Below are 18,139 nucleotides of genomic sequence, written 5' to 3' on the forward strand. Positions count from 1 at the left end.
GGCTCCTAAGCCATTTCTCTTTTCTGTGCCACTGCATGTTTCCATGTGTTTGGACAGAATAGGGAGCATTGGGTGAGGTTTCAAGCCAAGCATATATCCCCTCTCGGAATTCCTGACATCCCTCACTTGGCTCTGGACTCTTGTCTCTTCTTCTAACCTGCTCCTGCCCAAGCATTTCCATTTCAGTAGATGGCATCACCATCCCTGTACGCGGTTGTGCAGCCCAGAAGCCCAGGAGTGATCCTTGATCCCTTGGGCTCTCCCCGCCCCCCCCGATTCTGGGTCATTACTGAGTTCTGTCACGCTCCCCTGCCAAGCATATCTTGAGTTTGCTGCTGCTTCTCCATCAATTATGTTTAACTTTGGCTTGAATGACAGCCACAGCAGATAGTGGTCCCCAGGGGCCCCTAGTCCCCAGGGGTCCAGGCTCTTGCTGTCTTGTTGCTCCACCAAGTGTGGCCTTCATTCTCTAGGCTACCACATGGTCCCAGATGGCCATGCCAGATCCAGCCATCACAGCCACCTTTCCAGTCAGCAGAAAGGTAGAAGGGCAGGGTGAACAAGGGCACTCTCCTCCTTTCCAGGGGCTTCTCAGAAGTGGCACACATGCCTTCCACCTGAATCCCATTGACCGGAACTTGGTCACATGGCCACAACTAGTTGCAAGGGAGACTGGGAAGTGTAGCCTGCATTGCAGCCACGTGCCAGTCCCGAATCCAGGCTTCTCTTATTCTCCATTTTGCTGCTGGCTCTCTTTCCAGGCTGTGGTCGTTGTATACACAGACTCCAGCTTCACTCTGCCTCCCAGCCTGTTGCTCTGCCTGTGGTCTGGTTGCTCTCCTCCCATCCTCTTCCAAGCTACTGTCAGAGTGATCTTTCCAGAAGACAAATCCGATCACTCATTCCCCTGCTTCACTCTCAAGAAGTCCCTTTTTCCTTAACATATCAGCTGCTTAGCTTGGCTTGAAAGGGCCAGTGTGATCAGGCCTTGCTTCTCCCTCTGGTCTCAGCTGTTGCCCCCTGTGCTCCTGGCCTTCGCCTAGACTCTTAGGTCGTCAGCCTAGAACATTCCCCCCTTCTTTGCCTGCCTTACTTCTGCTCGCCCTTCTGGCTAGAGTAGGTGCTCATGCTGCGTGTCCCATAGCACTCCATCCCCGCGCTCGGTAGACCGTCTTCCTGGTAGGCCACGAACCCCACGAGGGTAGTGGCTGTGTCTGTCTTGTTCGCCCCAGTACAACCCCCAGCACCCAGCAAGGAGCCTGGCACACGTAGGTTTGTGCGATGCATGTGATATTCTTGAAGCTTCAGCAGTATTTGTGGAGGACCACTGTGCGCCGTGTCCTCTGTTGGGACTGGGGACTATTGGATTCAGGGCAGTCGAGGGGGTGGGCTGGGAAGCAGGAGGGGAGGTTATGAAGAGCTGCAGAAATGGCAATGCCAAGGCCTGGGGTGTGACCTCGGAGTAAGGGCCAGGGCCCTGGGCTTCTCCTAAGGGCAGCAATCCTGGGGTCTCCCCACTGCTCCCAGCCCTTTGCAGTTTCTAGAAGGAAGGTATGGTTTACTAGACTTCTTCCTCAGGCCGCTGTGGTTCTGTGTTTTTGTTTTTTTAAGGTTTTATTTACTTATTTGATAGAGAAAGCACAAGCAGGGGAAGTGGCGGGCAGAGGGAGAGGGAGAAGCAGGCTCCCCGCTAAGCAGGGAGCCTGATGTGGGGCTCAATTCCAGGACCCTGGGATCATGACCCGAGCCAAAGGCAGACACTTCACTGACTGAGCCACCCAGGTGCCCCCCACCCTTTTCTTAAAGATTTTATTTATTAGAGAGAGTGAGAGTGAGCAAATGAGTGAGCATGAGCTGGGAGAGAGGGAGAAGGAGAAGCAGACGCCCCACTGAGCAGGGAGCTGATGTGGGACTTGATCCCAGGACCCCAGGATCATGACCTGAGCCCAAGGCAGACACTTAACTGACTGAGCCACCAAGGCGCCACCCCCCCCCTTTTTTTTTAAAGATTTTATTTATTTATTTGAGAGAGAGAGAATGAGAGACAGAGAGCACGAGAGGGAAGAGGGCAGAGGGAGAAGCAGGCTCCCAAGGAGCAGGGAGCCCGATGCGGGACTCGATCCCGGGACTCCAGGATCATGACCTGAGCCGAAGGCAGTTGCTTAACCAACTGAGCCACCCAGGCGCCCAACCCCCCCCCTTTTTTTTAAAGATTTATTTATTTATTAGAGAAATAGTGGGGGGGGAGGGGCAGAGGGAGAGGGAGAATCCTTGAGCAGACTCCCTGCTGAGCGGGGAGCCCTATGCCACACGGGGCTCGATCCCAGGACCCTGAGATCATGAACTGAATCAGCCGCTCAACCGACTGAGCCACCCAGGCGCCCCTGAGGTTCTGTCTTTTAAAGGTCTCCTCCTGCTTTACTTGCCTGGAGGGCTCTGAACTGCGCCAGGGTCCAGAACTGTGGTTCAAGGGAGATGTTGAAGTGTTGCTTCCAGCCTCAGGCCCCAGGTAGACATGTCCCTGGGCTGCATGCAGCTGTATTGCTTCAGGATGGGGGAAGGCATCAGGATCTTCTGAATCCTCAGCTTTTATTACCTAAGGGCCTGTGACCCCTTACCTCCAGTATCCGTACTGGGAGGAGAGATCTGACGCTGCCATTACCAACAAGGGTGACATCAACAATAACAGCATCCTACTGCGTGTGAGGCTCACAAACAGCCCCCGGAAGTGGGGGTATTACTGACCCCATCCTACAAAGGAGGAGACACCCCTCAAAGGATTTCAGTAACTTGCCCACCTCACCTCGCTGGTCAGCCATGGAGCTGGGGCTCAGGCCCAGCATTCTGGCTCCAGAACCCACCTCTTCCTTCTCTTCCACTAGGGCCACTTTGCAGTGTGGCTCTGGACAGGACTCAGCTCACCCGGGCTCAACCCCAGGCTCCCCCCCCCCGCCCCCGGCCTCACATATGGCCCAGAGCCCCTGGCTCCTCTCTGTGAGCCCCGGGGTGGTCACTGGTGGCGTTGTGTGGACATTATGATAACACCTGTACTTAAGTTCCTGCTACGAATTAATCATTTACTGCTGACATTTGCTGGTGACATGTGATATTTGATGTAACCTGCCAGCTCTTCACTGGTATCTCAGCAGAAACAGGGCTGCACTTTCCAGGAATCCTAGAAAGAACGATCAGAGCAGGGACGCCTGGGTGGCTCAGTCTGTTGGGCGGCTGATTCAGCTCAGGTCATGGTCCCAGAGTCCTGGGATCAAGTCCCAGCTCAGCGGGGAGACTGCTTCTTCCTTTCCCTCTGCCCCTCCCCTCTGCTCGTGTTCCTCTCTCTCTCTCAAATAAATAAATAAATAAAATCTTAAAAAAAAAAAAGCGTGTGCGACATGTGATCTTTGCTTCTTGAAAGGGGACTGATATTTGAGGCCCTCAGAAATGGAACTACCGGTCGGCCTCTCAGACAAGCTGAGGGGCCTGTGACCCGGCCACATACTCCGTGCTTGCTCCTTCCTGATTTATCCAGCCCGCAGCCCATCCCCTCCCGGCAGAGGTGAATACCGCAGCTCCGTCCTCCAGGAGCTCAGGCAGTAGTTGGAAAACATAGGTCCGTATGCAGCGTGCAGGGGGATAAATGTTAGAATGCAAACCAAATAAAGCTCTCGGGTTCCCTAAACAGACCTCACCTTTTTAGACTTTGTTCTTTGTCCTCACCGTTACCTGCTGCCTGCTCTGGGAGCTGGTCCTTGCCCGTTCTCTTCTCCCTCAGCACGGTCCTTACTTCTGTCAGCCCCTCTTGCCTTAGATCAGCCTGTGTCTGCACTTCTGTCTCCCCACTAGACCGCAGAGCTCCTGAGGGACAGCATCTGGGTCTGAGTCGTTTCTCCTAATGCCCATCGTAGTGCTAGGCACTCAGCAGGTGCACGCTGAGTATTTGGTGAGTGGGTAAGAGACCCCATGTCCACTGGGGGTAGATGTGTGTTTGGTAGGAGGGGTTGGAAAAGGCCTCTGGGGGGAGTTGGGTGAGAGATGGACCTATAAGGGGGAGGCAGATTTCACCTGGAGAGAGGGCTGGGCAGGGAGAGGCGCATGGCTCTGGCAAAGGCACAGAGGGACAGGGATGGAGGAGGAGCCCTTCAGAGGACCTGTGTGGGAGGGCTGGTGCTTAGCTCTGAAACTGGAGAGTTAGATACCACTCTAGCCTAATGGTTCTTGGCCATTTTTCGAGGCCATTTCTTGGCCTCGTTGAAAGTCCCAAGGGACCTCTACACCCCCCAAATACACAGACACACATTTGCATGCAATTTCCTGAAGTTCACAGACCCCCTAAGGCTCATTCACAGGCCATTCCCAGCCAAGGCAAAGGCTCCCCAGTGCTAATGCCAGGTGGATTTTGTCTGGGGTCTTGGGTTCTAGAAGAGAGGGAAAAGACAGTCTTATGAGTCCTCCAGGTCCTCAACATTTTCTGTGAATGTTTCTTTCACCCATGGCTCTAACCAAAACCTGGCTCTCCCCTGAGGGCCTCGAGAGATTTCTCTCCTGGTCTTTCGCGCACTGGGCCTGGAGGTGGGACAGCCCCTTGCTCCCTAGCCTTGAAATTCATGTCAGCCTGTCCTGGGGTTTCCCCCACACCCTCGGGGCGGTGCGCCCCTGGCCTGGAGCTTCCTCTCTCCATCACTACCTGTCTTGATTCGGTGACTGAAATTCACAGGGTGCCCCTCCTCACACCCACGGCTCTTGGGGCCAGACCTCTCCCAGACCACACAGCTATTCCCTGGACCTTGTCATCACCAGTAACAAGAGCTGTTCCACAAATGCAAGTGTCGAGTGCCCCACTTTCCGCCCTCTGCCTCCTGTCTTTCCAGCTCCTTCTCCTTCGTCCTCTGAATGCCAAGTTCCCTGCCCCCTGCAGACATGGACCCAGCCATCCCCCTGCCATAGTCCCCGTCCCTTTCATGGACTTCAGTTCTTGCCCTGCAGAAACTCGTGGCCTGTCATGATGATTACACCCTTGCAGACCCTCTCTGCTTTCTTACTTCTCTCTTTGTCATCTTTGCTTGTCAAAACCCCAACACCACCATGGCTCCACCATGGCTGGCGGGGCTCCCCTCCGTGCTGCTTGCTCCCACTTCAAGTGAGCCCTGCCCTTTGGCAGCCCTGGCCTCACCCTGTCCCTCCCCTCCTGCCCTCCCCTTCGTGCTTACCTGCAGCTGGTGAGTGCCCGCACCCCGGCTGCCCACACCTGCACCCACATACTGCGCCTTCCCTGTTGTCATTGTAGAGGCCAGTCCCCATCAGGGTCAACATCCCCTCATCTACTGCAGGATATCAGTTCAGCAATTCCTTCCTTTCTCCTCTGCGACTTCCCCCTCTTGACTAGGTATTTTCTACTGCTATACAAATGTGCTGTTTTCTCTCTTTAAAAAAAAAAAAATGCATTCTTGACTCCACTTTCCTCCCCAGGCATGTCTCTATTCAGCTGTCCCCAATTCCCTCCTCCTGTTCTCTCTCTAAACTAGTTAAAAATAGGGAAATACGCCTCACAGGGAAAAGTGCCCACAGCTCAATGACGTATCACAAATACCTCTAACCAGCACCCACGTCAAAAGGTAGAACGTTGCCGCACCCCGGAAGCCGCCCTTTTGCTCCCTTGCCCCCAAAAGGTAACCCTGAGGGCTCAGGGTTTGTACGGTAGTTGCTTCTGTGCCTGGCTTGTTTGCTCAGCATTTTGTCTGTGAGATTTCTATATATGTGTTTGCATGGAACTGGATCCGACTTCTTCCATGCAGGACAATTCCACTGTGTTAACTACACCACAGCTTCATTTACTCATCCACCGATGGGGATTTGGGGCTGCTTCCGGTTTTCTTGGTGCGTGTATGCACGCCTTTCTGTCCGGCGTCTACCGGGGAGTGGAATTGCTGAGCTGAGACCGTACACATCGTCAACTTCAGCGGATAATGCCCTTCTGGTTTCCTCCTGGCAGTGAAGGAGATTCCCGTTACTAAGTGTTGCCAGTTAAAAAAAAAAGTTATCATTCTGTTGGGTATGTAGTGGTGTCTTATTGTGGCTTTCATATGCTTTGGTCTGATGACATACGAGTTTGAGCACCTTTGGATAAGTTGACGAACCTTTTGGCAATCCCCTTCAGTGAAGTCCCTGCTCCATTGCCCTTGAACACTTAAAAAATCTAGTTCCAGAGGGGTTGAGAATATTTTTCTATAGTATCTTCCAAAAGTTTTACTATTTTTGCCTTTTGTCACTAGATTGATTATCTACCTAGAATTGACTCCTTGGTCATCATGTCTACTCTCGGGGTAGAAGTTCTCAAACCTCAGCAGAAGGCCTTGGTTTACCAGTGTCCTTCCACCTGGCGGGCCTTGAACTTGAATCTCTGTTTTGCAAGGACTGCAAAACCGCACAGTTTCCACTCAGCTCTGGGTCCTCTCTGCTGCTGTTTTCCGTTTGGTTTCTTGGCATCTTGCTCTGCCTAGCTTATGAGAGAAGATCGCATGCAGAACTTTGGGCTTACTTCCCTGTGATTCCTTCAAGTTCTGGTCTTCTTGGCAACTCTGGATGCCGGCTTCTCTCTACCCAGCCTAGTGGGGTTGCGGTAGCACCTGGCTGCCTCCCAGCCTTTCTGTCCTTCATATCCTGCATCACAGATCCCCGAGTGCCCTGAGTGGAAATGTGGGGCTTACCTCAGCGTGCTTCCCTCTTCTCTACAGTCTTGGCCTGTATCTTCGCCTCCCTGAGGTTTCCTCCAGCGCCTTCAGGTACTCATCGGCATTTGATCCTGCCTTTCTGTTCATTTTCAGCAGGAAGCCTAGTTTGATATAAGCTTCTCTGCCCTATCTAGAGGTGGAGGTTCCTCCGCGAATTTGATACAGAATATTCACATTACCACTGAGTCGAGACATTTCCCAAATTTCCCTGCGACTTCCTGCTTGAACCATTGATAGTTTATATGTATCTTGATTAATTTTCAAACGTATGGAAAACTTTTCATTCTCTTTTTTGTTATTGATCTCTTGCTTAGTTTCATCGTGGTCAGAGAACACAGTCTCAGTATTTTAGGTCTTTGAAATTTGTTCAGATCTACTTTGTGGCCCAGCTTACATCCAGTATTTCTAACTTGTTTGTGTGGCTGGAAAAGAACATGTATTCTGTAGCTGGTGGGAATAGTGTTTCATATATGCCTGCCAGGTCAGGTTTACTAATGATTCTAGAGCCAAAAGGGATTTTTTTGTTTGTTTGTTTGATTGTTTATGAGTAGTAAGAGTTATTAAAATATTGCAATGTGATGGGGGGTTTTTTTATTTTTTTTTTTTTTTTTGCTGGAATTATGGATGATTTAATTGTTCTTAAAAATGTCTAGTTTAAAAAAATCTGTCAAGTTTGACTATATTTTGGAGCTTTCTTATGAAGTGCATATTAATTTATAATTGCCATATTTTCCTAGTGGGTTGAAACTGTTATCATTATGAATTGTCTCTCTTTGTTTCTGGTAATACTTTTTACCTTAAACCCTACTTTGTCTCATATCCATATAGCTTCACCGGTTTTTTTTTTTGGTTAGTATTATATTTTATTTATATATTTATATATAAAAATACAGTATATATATTTATATGTAAATATATATAAATACAATATAATATGTATTATATATCTATAATATCTGTATTATATATTTATATATAATTTCCTTATATTTTTAATCTTGTTAAGAGTATGAAGTTGTCTTTTCTTTCTCTCCTATTATTCTTGTCTCTTATTCCTTATATTTATTTGGAACATTTAGTTTATTTCTACTTAATATAATGCTGATATATTTGAGTCTAAATCTGTCATCTTGCTATTTTCTTTTTGTTGTTGTTCCACCTATTTTCTTTTCTTTTTAAAGATTTTGTTTATTTATTTGACAGAGAGAGATACAGCAAGAGAGAGAACACAAGCAGGGGAGAGGGAGAGGGAGAAGCAGGCTTCCCGCTGAGCAGGGAGCCCGATGCGGGGCTCGATCCCAGCACCCTGGGATCATGACCTGAGCCGAAGGCAGACGCTTAACGACTGAGCCACCCAGGCGCCCCTGTTTTATTTTCTTTATTCCTTTCTTTTTGTCTTCTTATGCATTGAGTTTTATTTTTTATTTTTATTTTTTAAAGAATTTATTTATTTGACAGAGAGAGACAGCGAGAGAGGGAACACAAGCAGGGGGAGCGGGAGAGGGAGAAGCAGGCTTCCTGGCTGAGCCAGGAGCCCAATGTGGGGCTCGATCCCAGGACCCTGGGATCATGACCTGAGCTGAAGGCAGACGCTTAACGACTGAGCCACCCAGGCACCCCTATTTTTGTTTTGTTTTGTTTTTAAAAGATTTTATTTATTTATCCGAGAGAGAGAGAGAGAGATCATGAGCAGGGGGAGGGATAGAGGGAGAAGCAGACTCCCTGCTGAGCAAGGAACCCGATGCAGGACTCTACGCCAGGACCCTGGGATCATGACCTGAGCTGAAGGCAGACACTTAACTGACTGAGTCAGCCAGGCGCCCTTATTTTTGTTTAGCCTTAGGTAGCTTTACTGAGATGCAACTTACAAAAAAATGAAATTTACCAATTTGACATGTAGCATTTGATGAGTTTCAGTAAAGGTACACACCCATGTGCCATCACCGCAGTCAAGATACAGAACAGTTCTGTGGTCTCCAAAATTCCTTCCCTGCTCCTTTGCAGTAAGTCCCCTGCACCCACCATAGCCCCTGGCAAACACTGTCTGCTTTTTATCACTATGGTTTTGCCTTCTAATCATACAGCATGCAGTTGTATGACTTTTTTTTTTTTTCACGTACCGTAATGGTTTTGCAATTCATGATCAAGTGTTTTCTTATTATCCCATGTGTTCCCTCCCTGTCAGTTTGGAAGTTATGCATTCTGTCATTCTCTTTCAGTGACAGCTGTTGGGGGATAGTTCTCCACGGGTTTCTCGTGGGTCTGTATATCTTGCAAGCAGAGACACTGACTTCCTTTGTTCCAGGCTATCTTTACAAGGATGTTTGTATAGCCAGCAGCCTTAGAAGATAGAGATCAGGTCTTTCCCTAGAGCAGAGGGGGAGGTTTGCTTACTCTGTTGTGTAATAAGAATCGTATCATCCTCCAGAGCAAAGCTTCGGCAGATTTGCTTTTTAACGATGGTAGAAGATTCAAGTTCCCTACACTCCGGGCTTCTCTCTGTCCTAGCACAACAAAGGCAGGTGTCACCTGGCCCTCTTCATGTCACCCTGTGGGAACTGGATCCCAGGGGACTGGCACAAATGCTCAAGCTGACCACTGCTGTTGCTGTGAGCAATAAACTGTCCTTTGTCTTTGATCCAGGAATCTTGTTTCTTCTGCCAGCACCCGTGAAACTGTGTCAGGCTAACTTGTTAGTTTGCAAGTAGAGCAAAAACTGAAACCCTTCCCAGTTCTTGATAGAACCCAAGAGATTGTAACACACATCCTTGGCCTTACTGAAGTATAATTGGTACGTTAGTGTCTTCCAGAACAGTAAATGGGTCTTAGAACTTTTTAACCCCATTTATTTCCAGGCTTCTATGCTATATATGTATGTACATATATATATTTTAATTCTATTTTTATTTTAAACCCAACAAGACATTATGCCACCAATTCTTATTTAGATTCACCCACATACTTGCCATTTTCATGGTATTTTATTTTTTTCCTGTGTCTCAGACCATCCATATGGGATCAAGTTCCTTCTACCCAAAGAAAATCCTTTTATATCCGCTATCGTGTAGGTCTACTAATGACAAAGCCTTTTCTCTCTTTCTCTTTGTGTGACTAGTGAAATTTTTTAAAAAACATTTTACTTATTTATTTTAAGTAATCTCTACATCCAGCGTGGGGCTCGAACTCACGACTCCAAGATCAAGAGTCACACACACCACCGACTGAGCCAGCCAGGCGCCCCTGACTAGTGAAATGTTTTGCTTTCAACTTCATACTTAAAGGGAAGCATGCTGGGTACAGAATTCTCATTGGCGTTTATTTTCTTTTAGCTCTTTAAGAATGTCATTCCGTTATCTCTGTTTTCCACTGCTGAGTAGCTGGCTGTCAGTCTTTGAAGATAACTTTCTCCTATGCTATTTTTAGTATTTTTCTTCACATTTTGTTTATAGCCTTTGTAATATGGTACATGTGTCAGTTTTTGCTGTGTTTCAGTATGTTGACCGATATGTGTCATCCTCAGTTACTGCTACGTAACAAACTACCCCAGAACTCTGCAGCTTAAAACAACGATCAATCACTTGGCCCACAAATCTGCAATTTGAGCAGAGCTCAGTGGGAAAAGCTCTCTTCTGCTCTACATGGCATGAGCCGGGGTGGCTGGACTGCAGGATCCACTTCTAAGATGATTCACTCACAACTGACAAGTTGCTGCAGGCTGTTGGCTGCGAGTTTGTCCAGGGCTAAGGGTCCAGGACCAAGGGTCGTCCCTGTGGGTTGTGTCAGTTTCCCCATGGCGTGATAGCCAGGTCTCAAGAGAAAAGAGGTGGAAGCTTCCAGTCTCTTAAAGCCTTCGTCCAGAAACTAGGGCAGCATCACCTCTGCCCTATTCTGTTGGTAAAGCAGTTGCAGAGCCAGATGAAAGGGTGAAGAGACATCATGGGATAATGATAAGAGACATCATGTCTCAATGGGAGCAGTGTCAAAGAATTTGGGGGCCATGTTTTAAAACCCACAAGATCCCTAAGTGTAGATTTCTATTTGTGTGTGTGTGTGTGTGTGCAGGAAGGCTCATAGATATTTTCAATCACTATGACATTTTTTTTCATCAATTTTGAAAAGTTCACAGACATCAACTCTTCAAATATGGCTTCTCTCCAGTTCTCTTTCTATCCTGCTTTGGTAGCTCCACTTATATGTATGGTAGATCTTTTTGTTATATATTCTATGTCTGTTGTCTACTTTCCTGCATTTTCCATCCTTTGGCTCCCCAGGCTCTATTCTGTTTCCTGTTTTCTGGCCTATCTTCCCGTTCACTAGTTTTCTCTTCAGCATTGTCCAGTCTGCTTTTATACCTGGTCACTGGGTTCTTCATTTCAGCAATTGTATTTTTTAATAAGTTGTAATTTCCATTTTTAAAATGGATTCAAGTTCTTTGCCCCAATTCTAAATCTTCCTTTTCATCCTCTTAAATATTATCACATTTATTTTATTTTTTTAAGTAAACTCTATGCCCAGCCTGGGGCTCGAACTCACAACCCTGAGATCAAGAGTCGCGTGCTCTACTGACTGAGCCACCCAGGTGCCCCTATCGCAGTTATTTTAAAGTCTGTGTCAGATGACTTCGGTATTTGCAGCCCCTTACTTACAGATCTGTTTCCATCATACATTATTTCTGTTGGTTTTCTTTCACATCATGTAGTATCTCCTGTGCTTGGTGAGTTTTGATTCTGTGCTGGCCCTTGGATTTGCAACGATGCTTGTAGAAACATCTGGTTCTCCAATTTCTTTTTTTTTTTTTTTAAGATTTTATTTATTTATTTAATTGACAGAGAGAGAGAGACAGCATGAGGGGGAACACAAGTAGGGGGAGTGGGAGAGGGAGAAGCAGGCTTCCGGCTGAGCAGGGAGCCTGATGCGGGGCTCAATCCCAGGACCCCAGGATCATGACCTGAGCTGAAGGCAGTCGCTTAACCAACTGAGCCACCCAGGCGCCCCTTGCTCCTCCTATTTCTTACATCCCATTCCTTCTCAGGCCCTCTCCCATCAGGCTCCGGTTCCCACTGTTGCACCAAAAGTACTTTGTCAAGGTCATTAATGTTTTATTGATGCTAAATCCGGTGATCAGTTTTTAGTGTCCTTGTCAGTGTCATTTAGTGTCTTCCTGTCTGACATATAGCAGCATTTAATATGGAGCCCTCCGACGCGCAGAGGTGGGCGAGATGGAACAAAACCAGCCAAGGAGAATGAGGAAGGACTTCCTCCCATATCCTCCTTTCTTTGTTTGTTCTTTAGCACTTATTACCTGGCGATTTGTTTATTGTACTTTCTTATTTTGATTTGTCGCTTACGCATTGTGTTGGTCTCTCCCCTAAGAACACGGGCTTCGGGAAGGTGGGGCTTGTCATCTGTTTTGTTCATTAATTTACCCCTTCCATCTAGAACAATGGCAGGTGCAGAACACGCACTCAGTAGATATTTGCTAAACAATTGCACTCTCTCTTGGAAAGAACAGGCGAGCCTTGTTGAGCCAACACTCTTTGGGCACCACCTCTGCTAGACCCTGGCTGACCGTGGGTCTTTAATGTTGAAAGCCCTGGTCAAAACTTCAAGTATCTTCAGTGTCAACCGTCATTGTGATTATCCATTTCTAAAGTGCTATTACTTGGCTATCCCATCTGATTCTCATAGTACCTCTGTGAGATAGGTGGGACAGGTACAGTTGGTCTCATGTTTAAAATAGGGCTCAGGGAGGGAAAGAATTTTCCCTAGGTCACACAGCAGCTTAATAGCAAACCTTGGACTTAAACACAACTCTAAAAGTGAACAAGGTTTATGATGATCATTCTTCTCCTCCTTTGGGGGAGTTAGAGGGAAGGGATACCATGTGATTGGTTTCTCAAAAAAACAAGAAAAAACAAAAATTTTTTTCTGATTATAAAAAATTATAGGGGCACCTGGGTGGCTCAGTCAGTTGAGCGTCCAACTCTTGATCTCGGTTCAGGTCTCGATCTCAGGGTCGTGAGTTCAGGCCCCACACTGAGCTCCATGCTGGGTGTGGAGCCTACTTAAAAAAACAAAAATTATATAAACTCATTGTAGAAAATTTAGAAACTTCAGAAGTGGATAAAGAACATTTCGATTACTATACTACCATGTACATTTTGACATATTTTTTAACACAATTTAGATCACATTGTATCATATAAAATTTGTATCTTGCTTTTTTTTTTTTAAAGATTTTATTTATTTATTCATGAGAGACAGAGAGAGAGAGAGGCAGAGGCAGAGGGACAAACAGGGTCCCTGCGGAGCAGGGAGCCCGATATGGGACTCGATCCCAGGACTCTGGGATCATGACCTGAGCCGAAGGCAGACGCTTAACCGACCAGGCATCCCTGTATCTTGCTTTTTTACTTAACATTACAAAATCACATTTCACTGTTCTTTTAATACCGCATCTTAATGGTTGCATAATGTTCCATCACATAGCTGTGCCACTGTTTGTATCGTATTCTGCTGGACATTTAAGTTATATGCTTATTTACTTCCTATGGTGTGCGAGGACTGGGGGCTTGAGGCTGGGGCTCTCAGATGTCATAATCAAATTAGAAAGTGGATATGACAGGGCTTTGTTAAAATAAAATTTAAAAGCACCATGAGATGATATAAAAAATGGAAAAGAAAATTTTTTTAAATAAAAATAAAATCCTGACTCCGTTTGGAGGTGGGTGTGTGAGTGCGTGCGTGTGCGCGCATGGGCATGCGGTGGGAAGGGGAGTCCAGCTGAAGTGGGTCCCTGCACGGCCAGAGGCAGGCAGCAGCCTGTGTACGGGGGGACCCAAGGCTTCTGCTCATTTCTGTGTTGTCCTCCCGTGTCCCGGCTCCACAGACTCTTCCAGCTAGAGACGGAGGCGGATGCCCTCGTGAACTTCCAGTACTATTCTTCACAGCTGCCGCCCTTCTACGAGAGCTCCAGCCACATCCTGCACGTGGAGGTCCTGCAGCAATTGACCGACCTCATCCGCAACCACCCCAGCTGGTCGGTGGCCCACTTGGCAGTGGAGTTGGGGATCCGAGAGTGTTTCCACCACAGCCGCATCATCAGGTGGGCCAGGAGGGACAGTGCATGTGCCTGTGTGTGTGGATGGGCGGGGCCTGGGGCAGTTGCTCAGTCCTGCCTCAGTTTCCCTCTGTAAAGCCAAAAGTTGCCCAGTACCTTGGATATGATCCGTGCTAGGTCGCTTTGCTGGAGAGAGCTGAAGAGGCCTCAGGTTCTCGTGTCTTCTTCCAAAGATCTGGCTGCTCCCTCTCTCATGTGGCCCTTCAGCCAATATTTTTGTCAGCAGATGTGCCCCCGAGAGGGGACTGTGTGGGCCCTGCTGAAGTATTCTGGCTCACCCGCTTGCCCTGAGGTGGCCACAGCATGGCTCAGCCCCCAGGCCCCAGGCTCAGAATTCCTCGCTGCCCTTTATAGTTTCCAGGCCTGTTCTTGGACCTCGTGGGGATTAACCTCCCCGAGGCCCTGTCCCTTTCCTAGGGCGGGCATTATTGTTATTCTTTTGTAGATCAGGATATTGAAGCCCAGCAAGGTTAAGTGAACTGTCTGAGGTTGATGAGATTTCAGCATTCTGACCCGTTCTGTGCCACCCCACCACCGACTTCTGGCTGGTGGGGCCCTAGGACCCATCCCTCGTACGGGCGTGCAAGTAAATGACTGTTAAAATCACATCGGTCCCAAATAAATTGTGAGCCAGCCCGAGCGTGGCAGGAATGCTCTTGAGCCCCTAGCCCACTGCCCTCTGCTGCCCCTGAGTTTCTCAGCACCCTTCCCTCCTTGTGCCCACCCCACCACCGCCCCTGCAGCTGCGCCAATAACAGGGAGAGTGAGGAGGGCTGCACCCCCTTGCACCTGGCCTGCCGCAAGGGTGACGGGGAGATCCTGGTGGAGCTGGTGCAGTGCTGCCACGCCCAGATGGACGTCACGGACAACAATGGGGAGACAGCCTTCCATTACGCTGTCCAGGGTGACAATGCCCAGGTGCTGCAGGTGAGCAGCAGGGGGCGGGGGGGATGACCGGAGCTTGTCCCCACTTGTCCCGAGCTCCTTCCTGGAGGGCGTCCCCCCCCTTCCCTCCTCATGCTTATCAAGGAGACACATCCTCGGCTACTGGGCTCTGATCTGACAACCCTAGGGAGGTCCCCCCACCCAGCAAACTAAACTGGAGGCCCAGTCCGGCCAAGCAGTTCGGTTCGGCTTGTCCCGAGCCCCTACTGAGCCCGACCCTGGGCTACGTGAATTCATTTCCCGCCCTGCCCGGACAGGCTTACGGTTCAGCGGGACCTGAGCTTAGCTTTTTACAGGAACTCAAAACTCCATCCGGCTCCTCTAGACATTTGCACCAGACATACCCCTCCTGTTAAATATTTGATTATCAGGCTGAGAAATGAAAATAAAAATCATAGGCAAGTAGATGGAGTGATGTCATTAAAGGCTACTTTATGTATTGGATGGAAAAGACAGAGTACCAGACAGGATTTTATTGCCCAGAGTTAGAAGATTCTTTTATTTATTTTTATTTTTATTTTTTTAAAGATTTTATTTATTTATTTGACAAAGAGATAGAGAGAGAGAACAAGTAGGCAGAGAGGCAGGCAGAGGGAGAGGGAGAAGCAGGCTCCCCGCCGAGCAGGGAGCCCGAAGTGGGGCTCGATCCCAGGACCCTGGGATCATGACCTGAGCCGAAGGCAGCCATTTAACTAACTGAGCCACCCAGGCGCCCCTAGAAGATTCTTTTAAAGGTTATGTCCTTCTCTGCCCTGGCATCAGAAAGGAACGACATTGTTCCCAAAAATATGTGTTCATGTTGTATGATTGGTGCAGAGGGAAGGGACTTCCACGTGCTCTGGTGAACTCCATCCTTCCTGAGAGCCGGCTCTGTGCCCAGCACTGTGTCCCACAGGACCTGCCTCTGTGCAGACGGCAGGCACACACTCAACTGTCCTTTGTCGTGGGCTGGTCTCATGTCTGGCCCTGTACTGAGTGTTGTGTGTTCCAGTTAATTCTCAAAATAGCCTCTCTGGGGAAGGGAGGGGTCATGATCCTCCTCTCATTGCCAAATAAACTGAGGTTCCATGAGTTAAAGAAATGTGCCCAGGGAGGGGCAGAGCTGTGAGCAGTGGGGGTGGCCCTGGAGTCGAACCTCTTTGCCATGTCCCCAGCCTGTCGACAGGCCCAGCGAGGTCCCCCGGGTGCACAGGAGTTGTAGTTAAACCTATGGAGACAGCACTCGGCCACAAGTGAGGAAATGAAACCTCCTGGCTTTCTTTGTAATACTGGTTTGTTTGTTTGTTTGTTTGTCTGTTTGTTTGTTTTAGTGCAAAAAGGTGTTTTTATTAAAGCATAGGACGGGGCCCATGGGCAGAAAGGGTTGCCTGTTTGTTTTTCTTTTTAATTGAAAAAATAATATGTGAACCTAGCAAAAAGAAATTCAAACAGGAGGGGCGCCTGGATGGCTCAGTCATTAAGCATCTGCCTTGGGCTCAGGTCATGGTCCCAGGGTCCTGGGATCGAGCCCCACATCGGGCTCCCTGCTCAGCAGGGAGCCTGCTTCTCCCTCTCCCACTCCCCCTGCTTGTGTTCCCTCTCTCACTGTGTCTCTCTCTGTCAAATAAATAAATAAAATCTTAAAAAAAGAAAAAGAAAGAAATTCAAGCAGGAGAGAAGAAAATACGACGAAAGTACACAATGAAAAGCAGGAATCACTCCCACCCAGACCCCGAGTGCCCATCCGAACGAACAACAGGTTTCTTGGTTGGGAAGTTTTTCATATGAGCCAAGCTGTGCCAGACCAGCCCCCAGCCAACCCTGGTACAGCCGGCATCCTGTTTTCCGGCAAACCTCCTTTCTCCGTTGCTCCCCTTAATGTCCCTCCCGTGTTCTCACAGAGTCAGACTTCCCTTCCCTCCAAGTGGGCGCAGGAGACTGGCACAGAGGGTGTCAGGGAGGGTCATGCGGGGGCTTGTGTTTGTTGGGCCCCAGCCCACCCCGGTGTCCCGCTGTCAGCTCCTAGGGAAGAACGCATCAGCTGGCCTGAACCAGGTGAACAACCAGGGACAGACTCCGCTGCACCTGGCCTGCCAGATGGGGAAGCAGGAGATGGTCCGTGTGCTGCTCCTTTGCAATGCTCGGTGCAACATCATGGGGTCCGCTGGCTACCCCATCCACACGGCCATGAAGTTCTCCCATAAGGGGTAAGACCTCACTCCCCCGCCCGGCTGGCTGGGCCTCTGGCTCCCGCAGCTCTTCTCACGTCCAGGTGAGCACTGGCCTCCGCAGGCTCATTAGATGTGTTTCCGCTACTTGTGCCAAGGACCAGCCTGGCCCGAACAAGGTACTTGATGAACGTGTAGTGGATGTGAATCTCAGTCCAGAAAGTCAGCTGTGCAAAGAGTAGCATTTTAAAATGTTTTCTGTAACGCACCTTAATTTCTGTCCAGGATCCTCCCTCTACCAGACTAGAGAAGAACAATCCAAGTCTTCCCCGGGGTCCCCCCTTTCCACCTCCCCCAGGTGGTCCTCCTGTGCCAGAGTCACATGCAGCCCCAAGGAGGGCTGGGTCCTAGAGGATGGGTCCTCTTCCGTCTAGGCCCACCAGCCCGATCTGAACCCCTTCGTGGCTACAGCGCTGCTCTGTGGCTTCGCAGATTCCTGGCTCGAAGCCCAGGAATGCTTGGCGAGGTGGCCCAGAGCCCCTTCGGCCTAGATGTGTCCATCCTTCCAGGCTGGTGGTGCTGCTGGGATGCAGGTACCAGGCCCATGCCTTGGGGAGCTCTGGACCACTCTCGCATTTCTTCCCTTCTCCCCAGACCTGGGAAACCCTGGTCTCAGGAAAATTCTCCATGTGAAGTGTGTGTGTGTATGTGCGTGTGTGTGTGTGTGTATAGGGTGGGGGGTGTGTGATTAAAGAGATGAAGGGGTGCCTGGGTGGTGTAGTCGGTTGGGCATCCGACTCTTGGTTTCAGCTTGGGTCATGATCTCAGGGTGATGAGATTGAGCCCTGTGTCGGGCTCTGTGTGCAGCGTGGAGTCTGCTTGAGATTCTCTCTCTCTCTCCTTCTCCCTGCCCCTCCTGCTTGTGTGCGCTCTCTCTCGCTAAAATAAATAAATCTTAAAAAAAAAAGAGAGAGAGAGAGAGATGAATATCTCAAAACATGCCCAGGGGGAACAGTATCTAGAATGACTGACGGAATGAAGGGGTCAGTCGGTCCCTCTGTCTGGGCGCTGTGCTAAGCACTGGCCTTGAAGAGACGGACCCGGACAGGAGACACAGAAGTCACTGGGTCCTTCTAGGCTGTGTGCTGGACAGGCAGGGGAAGAGCACAGAGGGCGGCACACGCGTCGGGGGCAAGCCT

General features: G+C 49.0%; 1 protein-coding gene across 2 annotated transcripts in view; it reads left to right on the plus strand.

The window, feature by feature from the left end:
* Positions 1–18,139, plus strand: part of PLA2G6 (phospholipase A2 group VI) — a 59,193-nt gene that overhangs the window by 12,056 nt on the left and 28,998 nt on the right. For both annotated transcript variants that reach the window (XM_044915333.1, XM_044915332.1), the window contains 3 exons: positions 13,618–13,833; positions 14,592–14,775; positions 16,792–16,979. In XM_044915333.1, coding sequence (XP_044771268.1) covers positions 13,618–13,833; positions 14,592–14,775; positions 16,792–16,979 — 588 coding nt within the window. The remainder of the gene's footprint in view (positions 1–13,617; positions 13,834–14,591; positions 14,776–16,791; positions 16,980–18,139) is intronic.

Source organism: Neomonachus schauinslandi, chromosome 5 (assembly GCF_002201575.2).
Source record: "Neomonachus schauinslandi chromosome 5, ASM220157v2, whole genome shotgun sequence".
Taxonomy (NCBI): Eukaryota; Metazoa; Chordata; class Mammalia; order Carnivora; family Phocidae; genus Neomonachus; species Neomonachus schauinslandi.